Below are 9,401 nucleotides of genomic sequence, written 5' to 3'. Positions count from 1 at the left end.
CTCTTCGCCCAATGGTTGCAACTCTTCACTGAAAGGATGTGTCTTTACGTCTAAAGTCATGTCTCTTCACCACGAGACATGCCTTTTCACCACGAGACATACCTTTTCACTACTGTCTCTTCAATTCCTATAGAAGGAACCCTTTGTACTCAATTTTCATTCACTCAATCAAACAGAGACTCTTGAGTCTCTTGTCAGAGTTATCTTTCTAGTTCTAGTCTTGTGCAGAAATATAATAAACACATATGAAGTATTATACAGTTGTTCACATTGGGTGTATCTTTGTCTAGCCGTGCTTATTCAAGTTCTACTCATCAAATTCTTATGCTTTCACCAAATCTAATATATTTTATGAGAAAGAATCTGTCATTAGAGTATGATGCTATTGTGAAGAATGGTGCATGGTCTTTGTGTAACTTGCACCTACTCCCCTTAATGGACTCATCACATAGGGCCTGGCACCTCCCTATACATAAGTGCAAGCTCATGTTCACCACCTCACTCCTATGAGGGAATTGGTACCATATTATGGTAGTGATGTGTGACAACACAAATAGGACTGATGGGGCACTTTTTTCCCTCATTAGTTTAGTTTAATGATCCTTAGTTTTTACAAGCTGAAATAGTTTCACATGAACAAAATGCTAGCGTTTTCTAGAGTCATCCTTTCCATCCTAAATGCTCCAGTGTCCCTCTTGCAAAGCACTGTCTGCATAAATGTTGCGCATACCTACATAAGCTGCGGACTCCTTTTCATCCAATCCAGTGGCACACTCAAAGGCAAGTCTTCCAATCTCTAAATCACCCCACTTTCGGCAGGCTCCCAATACAGAAAGCCACAGCCCGACTCCAGGATGGCATGGCATCTTCTGTATAACTGCTACGGCTTTGTCTAAGTGGCCTGCTCTACCTAGAAGATCAACAATGCAGGTGTAATGCTCGAGGCTAGGAACCAAACCGTACTCAAGGCTGGCATACTCAAAACACATTAGGCCCTCTGCCATTAGACCAGAATGGCTGCACACATTAAGTATATTAACTATAGTCACAGAATTTGGCAAAATTCCTTCCTTTAACATTCTGCCAAAGATGTCAAAAACAGCCTTACTCTCTCCAAGCTGTGCATATCCTGTAATCAGTGCAGTCCATGAGATGAGAGAACGAGCTGCAAGCTTGCTAAATACTGCCTGTGCTTCTCCAAGTGACCCACATTTTGCATACATGTCTACCAATGTGTTGCCAGCAAGAAGCTCACTTTCGAAACCCTTGTTCACAATGTTTGAGTGTATCTTGCGCCCCTTTCTGATGGCTCCTAAGCCTCCGCAACCTTTCAGACCGCCAATTAATGTTGCAGAGACTGACGAAATACCCTCCTTTTCCATTTGGTCGTAACAATCTAGGGCTTCCTCAGCATGGCCACATTCTATATATCCTGTTATGAGTGTGGTCCACAAAACTACATTACGCATTGCAAGCTTATTGAATACGCATTGTGCCTCATCAAGCAAGCCACACTTCACTAACATATCAACTAAGGCACCCCCGACAAAGAGGTCCATCTCCAGCCCAAATTTTGCAACATCTGCATGCAACTCCTGCCCCTTGTGCGAGGTTTTGATGCTGCCACACGCTTGCAAACAACAGACAAACATGCCTGCATCAGGAGCGATGCCTTTGCGCCTCATTTCTTGAAAACAGCTCAATGCTTCCTCACCAAGTCCATGTTCTGCATACCCTCCCATTAAAGCAGTCCATGAAACTACATCTTGAAATTGAAGCTTTTCAAAAATATAACGTGCTTCTGCCAGAAACCCACATTTGGCATACATGTCGACCAACGTACTCCCGGTGACAAGGTATCCTTCTACACCACTGTTAATGATTCCTTCATGAATTTCCCTGCCCTTTTCAATGGATTTCATGATACCGCATGCTTTAAGTCCCCAAACAAAGGTAACTTCATCCATAGATATGCCATCATACTGTTGCATCTCTTTTAAATAGTAGAGCGCCTCTTCACCACAGCCTGCTTCCACATATGATGCAATAAGAGTTGTCCAAGAGACAGTGTTCTGAACTAAAAGGTCATCAAATGCTTCTTGTGCTTTTGTAAAATAGCCACATTTTGCATACATGTCAATCAAAGAGCTGCCAATGAAAACATCTGTGTTGAACAAACCTCTTCTGGCAACCTCAGCATGTATGCGAAACCCTACAGTCCAATCCTTGAGCTTAGAGCAAGCCTTCAATAAGACCACATAAGTGGATGGTAAAGCATCAAACGAAACATCTTTCTGCTTTTCCTGATAAAATGCAAGAGCTCGCCAAAACTCTCCATTTTTGACATGATGTGAAATGACAGAATTCCACGCTCTATTGTCACAATGAACCAGTGTAGGAAAGACTTTCTGGGCTCTATGCATAACACCATCTTTCACTCGCGATGGGCTCAATCGAACTACTAATTTCCAACATCACTTGCATGAAAAGTAAGAATTTTTGCAGGCTTCATGCAATGACCATGCAAGGAGAACTGTCTGAGCCCCATGGATTGAACCCCATAAACGACCTTCCCATGTGTGCATGTGCGTTTTAAGAACTTGAAGAGAAATTTACAACTGCCCTAACATGTGCTTGGTTTGAGAAAGATCAGTTATATGAAACTTCTAAGGGTCTACGTCTGCGATTGGCTTACCTGGCATGTGATTTACGAGCAGAAGCAGAAGCAGAAGTGTTAGCTCTTGAAGTGGCACTCCCGATCGTATATAAGATAAGGTTCGTACTCACTCACACTCTCTCTCTCTCTCTCTCTCTCTCTCTCTCTCTCTGTGCAGCTAAGCAAAGTCCATCTTACTCCCCACCTTGATACGCATTTGACAAAAGGAGCGGATTATTCCGAATTCAGAGGGTCGTTATGCCTCCAAATTCCTCCTGTTGCCCAATCCATCTTTCATAGGAAAGATGGAAGTACGAAGGAAGACTTTCTGCTAAGCTCCGGCACATCCTTGGCACTAAGCAACACCTATATTTAATGCGGGGGAGAGTAATGAAAAATGAAGCGCACCGATGCGATTTGAACTCGTGACCTCAAGGTCCACGATTAGGGTCACCTGGGCAAACCACCTCACCTGCACATACATTGTGCATCCTAAACTGTAATATTGTGAGTTGATATGCATTGCCCACGTTGTTCAGGTTTAGTGCGTGTCCAGGTTTAGTTTTTGAGCAGTCCACGTTTAGTGCGTGTCCAGGTTTAACTTTTGAGCAGACATCTGTGGGTGCGATCTTTTTTATCTTCGTGCGTGAACTTCCCCGCCGTCGATCCCATTACTCTCCCCCGCATTAAATATAGGTGTTACTTAGTGTTGAGGCCACCACATCCACAGTACGTTAAAAGTTAAAAATGACCCGAGGTTTCCAAGGCAGGTCACTTACATCTATCTATATCTATATCTATCTATCTATACTATTTATAATAGGGGGAGGAATCCCCCCCCAACCCCCCTTCGACACATGGCGCTCTTGGATGCCGAGAGAGAGAGAGAGAGAGAGAGAGAATTTATGCGGCCAGACGAGGAGGAAGGGAGGGAGTATCGTGAAGAGAGAGAGAGAGAGAGAGAGATATTCATTCGTATTGTATTTTAATGCGAAGGCACATCAATTCTAAAGCAACCTCCTTTATTTCGCACGAGAGAGAGAGAGAGAGAGAGAGAGAGAGAGGAGGCCCTACTGCATGGATAACGGGCTCTCGAGCCAAGCAAGCAACAACGCAGAATGAGGCGAGACTGAGGTTCACCATGAGGACTGAGAGAGTAGCAAAGCAGACATCATGTAGCATTACAGGTAGTTACAACGGTGCACATGCAAGTCCATGGAGCGGCATGCATCACGACTGCTCAAGCTCGCCTCAAGAGTTGTCATGACAAATGGCTTGCAGTGCCACAAGCTGTCACAATGGAGCACTCAAGAGCCACATATTGAGAGAGACGCGGGTTGCATGTACATGGAGTCAATAGGGGTAGTGTGGTCGACGATGGGATACAGAGCAAGGCAAGCTATGGTGTGCAACGCTATGGGCAGTCTCAGCGCAGCAGGAGAAGGAGAGAGAGAGAGAGAGAGAGAGAGAGAGAGATCCATTGCACATGGAATAGGGCCCAAAATATGAGCGTGTCGACTGCTTCTACGCTGACGTTGCCCAGGACAAAGCCAACTACCAGGTATTCATCTCTCTCTCTCTCCCTCTCTCTCTCTCTCTCTCAAATGCCTTCGTGATCTACTTTGAGCATGCCCCCGTTATGATCTTTGCAATGTGCACCTAATAGACCATGCAAGCTTTTGAAAGCCATGAGTCTTCATCATGAGCTCAAATCTGCTCCTGGCTGCGCCAGATGAGAGAGAAGAGAGAGGCCACCAGTGCCAACAAATGGGGCATTTCAACTGTGCGTGCGCATGTGTGTATGTGTGTGTGCGTGCGTGCGTGCGTGCGTGCGTGTGTGTGTGTGTGTGTGAGAGAGAGAGAGAGAGAGAGAGAGAGAGAGAGCTCTACTATGCTTGATACCTGCACACACACACACACACACACACACACACGAGTTGAAACACAATTCCACCTCTCTCTCTCTCTCTCTCTCTCTCTCTCTCTCTCTCTCTCCATGTCTTCACACTTTCTTGAGGCTTTGTTTCTCTCTTTTTACATTGGCTAAACACTTTGATCTTTGTCCTTGCAGATTAAAAGAAGAATTGCTGTTGAAGAATTGTAACTGAACGCAGAAGAAGAATTGTTGTTGAAGAATTGTAACAGGGCGCATTGGGGAGAAATATTGTATCAATGTTTTTATTTTAGTTTGCACAAAGTTCTAGAGCGTTTTTTGTATATTCCAACTCTTCAAGGTTTTGGTTCACTGTTTACAGATCGCCTCTCATAGCTTTGTATTGATTCTTAGTGAGGGTTTAGTGCTGAGCATTGTGTTTGTTTAGATTACATGCGTTTGACAACATCATGTTATGTTTTTTGATTACATAAAGTCTACACTATGAGCATCCTATACCTCTTTGTTTCACTCCCTACCCAAAGAGCTAGCCATGCAATAGTTCTCCGATAGCATTCAAGCTGATTGTCATTGTATGTTTGTGCATGATACGAAATGCCTTGCTTGCTTAGTGTGAAATCCAATGCAGATTTGGTGTGATTGTAAGTGTGTGCATGATGCCTTGCTTTGCTTAGTGTGAAATCCAACATAAAGGGGCTAATCACAGAGAGATAGAGAGAGGTATGTGTACTATGTTTTAGAGAGGAGGAGACATTTTGAGGTAGGAGATAGTGAGAGACGGAAGGAGAGAACGAAGGTGGGGGTGGGGCAGAAATCGATGGAGGCCACGCAAGGCAAGAAATGTTGGATGTAGCAGAACGAGCCCAAGCCCATGAAAGTAGCTACCACCATGGCGCAACGCCGCCTAATCTAAGGAGCACAAGGTGACTTGCTCTACTCGACTGTTGGCAATCTAAGACAGACGTTCATGTAGCAATCTCTCTCTCTCTCTCTCTCTCTCCCCCCCCCCGGTGCGTTGTGCATGCATCTGAAGCCTTTGGGCATGGTGTTGACTTGCTCATGTGCACGCTGCATCTAAATCCTGGTTGGAGGCCAAGATAGTTGCGAGGTCATGCACATGACCTACATATGGATTCACAAGTGTGTAAGCAAGCCTACACAATGCAAGCATGCAAAGCCTCAAGCATAGCAAGAATCATGTGAACGTGGCACATACTCTCTCTCTCTCTCTCTCTCTCTCTCAAAGAAACCCTAGATCCACACTGTCTATCCATCCCAGGCTCAAGGGCGGGCCTGTGGAGGGGCGTTAAGCCCTCAAGTTTTCCTACTACCATAGAATCAAAGCAAACCTCTTGCAGCTCGTCTCTCTCTCGACCTGAAGCTTTTCGACCTAGTAGTTCAAATCTCGCGAGCTGTGAGGACCTGCGAATCTTGCAAGCTATCGTTCTCGCCAGCTCATTGGCCGCCCACCCGACCTACTGCAAGGACCTGCAACTCGGTTGCCTCTTGTCTACGGCTTTGTTGCCTTCTGCAGTTCATTGGCCCACCCGACCTATTGCAAGGACCTGCAACTCGGTTGGCTCTGGCTCTATCCACTTACGAGCTGCGTAGCACCCACTTTCAAAAGCCTCCAAGGACACTGTTCCCACAGCTTCCCCCCAAAAAAACCAACAAGCACAATTGTCAACATTTTTCTAGCTTTGGAGAGGCTTGACCACATAACAGAGATTTTAGATTCTCTGAGGGATCAAAAAACAGCGATTTAGACTTCAATGTCCTCCTTCATCACACCGCTTTTCAGTGCACGCAAGAGTTTTCTTGTGGTGGCAGCTGCGCCCAAGAAAGATCCCACCGTTGCAAAATGCAAGCAGCCTCACAAGAACGCCGGCTACTACAAGAAGCCCTCGGCCTCAAGATTCGGATTGGAGGACTTTGCTCACCATGGTGCACTGAGGAGGATACTCTTGAAGAAGCCATCACCAAACTCAATGACATTGTGCAACTAATCAACATCGAGCCCGACACTATCTCTTGGATCAACGATACAGATAGGCGTGTGCCAGTTGCTCAATGCATCCTCACTTTCAAAAACAAAGAAGAACGGACGAGACTACTATGTCAACCTTATCGCCTCAAGGGGACAAAGCTTTGGATCGTCGAGGAATTAACCAAAAATCAACTCAAGCTTAAAGTAAGCAAGCTTAAGAAGATGATGAAGCTCGTAAACAAGGTAAATGGGCAGTCTACCATGGTGGTAAAGCCATCATCCGGGAGTTCCGAACTCCCAAGCCAGTTTTGCCTCCACATGACCCTCCTTAGGTTCTTCTCCTTTATCTATTTTCATTTTCATTTTCCCTTCACCCCTAGATGGACCCTCAATCCCTAACTGATATGTATCTAATGCCTTTACCCCAAAATACCAAATGTAATGCTTGTTTTGGTCCCATGGGTCATATTTGACCTTAGTGAACGATAATGAAATCTCTCTCTCTCTCTCTCTCTCTCTCTCTCTCTCTCTCTCAGTCAGCTGAGTGTGAGCAAGCTTGCCTCGACCATGGTAGGAATTATCACAAGGAGATGTTTATGTGGCTTCTCCTTACATGTGACGAGTAATATCTCCCTCTCTCTCAAACATCAGTGATGTCATGCATGTTCTCTCTCTCTCTCTCTCTCTCTCTCTCTCTCTCTCTCTCTCTCTTTGTGATATGCCATACATTTCAAAGGAGTTGGAAGAAGTTCACTTGTATGATCGTACTTCAATGGATGAGAAAGAGCCGGATCACTTTGGAAAGTTACTTTTACACATGTGTAATAGCACGGGTATGCTCATTGCCAATGGTGGATCTTTGTGGAGTGGAACCAATGGATTTACATGTAGGAGACAGAATGGGGACGGTGTAATTGACTATATGCTACTCTCCAAAGACATCATGTATCACATAAAGAGTTTTATGTTTGGCCAATGAACCCCGGAATCAGACCATCGCACCTTATGTATTGACCTTTCATGTGGAGAATCAACTAAGCATAATAATCTCAGTCAAAGGAAAGAGAAATTATCACTATGTATGGATTTCAAATGGGCACCAATGTACACTGAAATGCAGCAAAAATTATGGATAACAAAGCTTCAATACGATGCACCATTGGAAACTAAATGGGAAGATTTCAAGAAAGTTACTTGTTCTTGTGCCGAAGAATGCTTTGCAGCCATAAAGCATCTCCATGGTATCAACAAAGATAGATCACACAAAATGTGGTTTGATAAAGAATGTCAAGATGCTCGAAAGTCCTTGATAAAGCTTGATGCAACTATGGACAAAGACAACTATCAAAGTCATTTGCATACATACAAGGCATTAATTCAAAAGAAGAGAAGAATATGGGAAGTAAAGCAACAACTTTTTCAAGTCCAAGAAAAGGCACATGCATGTGGAAGATTTTGGAGAAACTTGAGGGGCAAGCGGGTTGAGAATTTTTGTAACTTGAGTTTTGTGATAAGTACACACATTGTAGGCAATTATATGACCAAGCAATGCTCAAAAAATGTCATTTCATGGTTCACTCCCATGTATGCCCTCTTTTCTTACTATTGAGGATGTATGCGGTGGGCTTGAAAAGTTGGCCACTCGTAAAGTGGAAGATCTTCAAGGTATCAAGCCGGAATGATCAAAGGACGAAGATTTTACCCATGAGTGGGTGTGTGATATGTTCAACCTTGCACTTCAACATGGTATGTCTTATGATTGGAGTACTAATTGGGTTATGCCGTAGCATAAAGGAGGGGGGTAAAGAATGTACACAACTACCGAACTATAATGATTGGGTCTCTTATGGCAAAGTTGTTTGGGTGCATAATGGAGATGAAATTGAGTGATTGGGCTGAAGAGAATGACAAGAGTGGAAAGGGATAAACGGGTTTTTTGTCGATGCCATAGCACCATTGATCATCTTGTCACTCTTCGTGTTCTCATGGAGGAAAGTCGGTTGAAAGACAAGTGATTGTATTGTTGTTTTGTAGAATTTAAGAAATCCTTTGATACGATTCCACGTAACAATTTGTGGAGAAGGATGGAAGAACTCTAAGTGCCAAGTCAGTTTATGCTTGCGGTTTCTCGAATCTATGAGAAGGTGATTTGGCAATTGCGCATGGGAAGAGAAATTTCAGAAATTTTTGTAAGCACTATTGGGGTTAAACAAGGATGTCCGTTGTCGCCGACTCTCTTTGGTCTATGTATCGATCAATTGGAACAAATGGTACTTGACTTTATGCAAGAAGAAGGCATTGAAGAGGTCACTATTTGCAATGCGGTAATCATGCTTTTGTTGTATGCGGATGATATAGTGCTTCTAGCACACACTTTAGAAGATCACAAAAGCTTATGGTTGTCCTTGAGAACTTTTGCTTGCATAGTGGGCTGATTGTGAATGAATCCAAAACAAAGGTTATGCTTGTGAAAACCAACCATAAGGAGAAGCCATGCATTGTGTACAACAATGAGACATTTGAAGTTGTTGAGAGCTTTAAGTACCTTGGCCTTGAGGTTCCGTCCAATCACAAGTGGCATGAATGTGCTATACTCATTTGGAAGCGGGAAAGAGAGCATATTATGCATTTGAGAACATGTGTGATGCGGGAAACATCAAGTGTCGGGTTCTCAAAAAGTATCTTTTTGATGCATTGGTGACACCAGTTCTTATTTATGGAGTTGAAGTGGGGCGGGAGCATCTCAAAGTCTACTTGGAAAGAGTTTGAGAATGTCCAAAAATGTTTCTTACAAAATTTCTTCAAGTTAAGACACAAACACCATAGATATCCTACTTCTTTAGTTGGGATCTCTTCCAATTGAG

The 9,401-nt window shown here is 43.8% G+C and overlaps 1 protein-coding gene and 1 long non-coding RNA gene across 2 annotated transcripts; one reads left to right on the top strand and one right to left on the bottom strand.

Annotated features, from left to right (window-relative positions):
- Positions 1-556: 556 nt before the first annotated feature.
- On the bottom strand, positions 557-3,100 carry LOC147446436 (pentatricopeptide repeat-containing protein At3g09040, mitochondrial-like). The gene has a single exon (XM_086525655.1). The coding sequence runs from the start codon at positions 2,421-2,423 to the stop codon at positions 675-677; it is 1,749 nt and encodes a 582-aa protein (XP_086381781.1). The 5' UTR covers positions 2,424-3,100; the 3' UTR covers positions 557-674.
- A 439-nt stretch (positions 3,101-3,539) lies between these two features.
- Positions 3,540-4,910, top strand: LOC147446435 (uncharacterized). The gene is made up of 2 exons (XR_015189864.1): positions 3,540-4,217; positions 4,728-4,910. It is a non-coding gene; the product is annotated as an uncharacterized LOC147446435 (long non-coding RNA).
- The last annotated feature ends 4,491 nt before the right edge of the window (positions 4,911-9,401 follow it).

This window comes from Adiantum capillus-veneris, chromosome 12 (genome assembly GCF_014529385.1).
Source record: "Adiantum capillus-veneris isolate H3 chromosome 12, ASM1452938v2, whole genome shotgun sequence".
Classification (NCBI taxonomy): domain Eukaryota; kingdom Viridiplantae; phylum Streptophyta; class Polypodiopsida; order Polypodiales; family Pteridaceae; genus Adiantum; species Adiantum capillus-veneris.
This window is presented reverse-complemented; position numbering and strand designations above follow the sequence as displayed.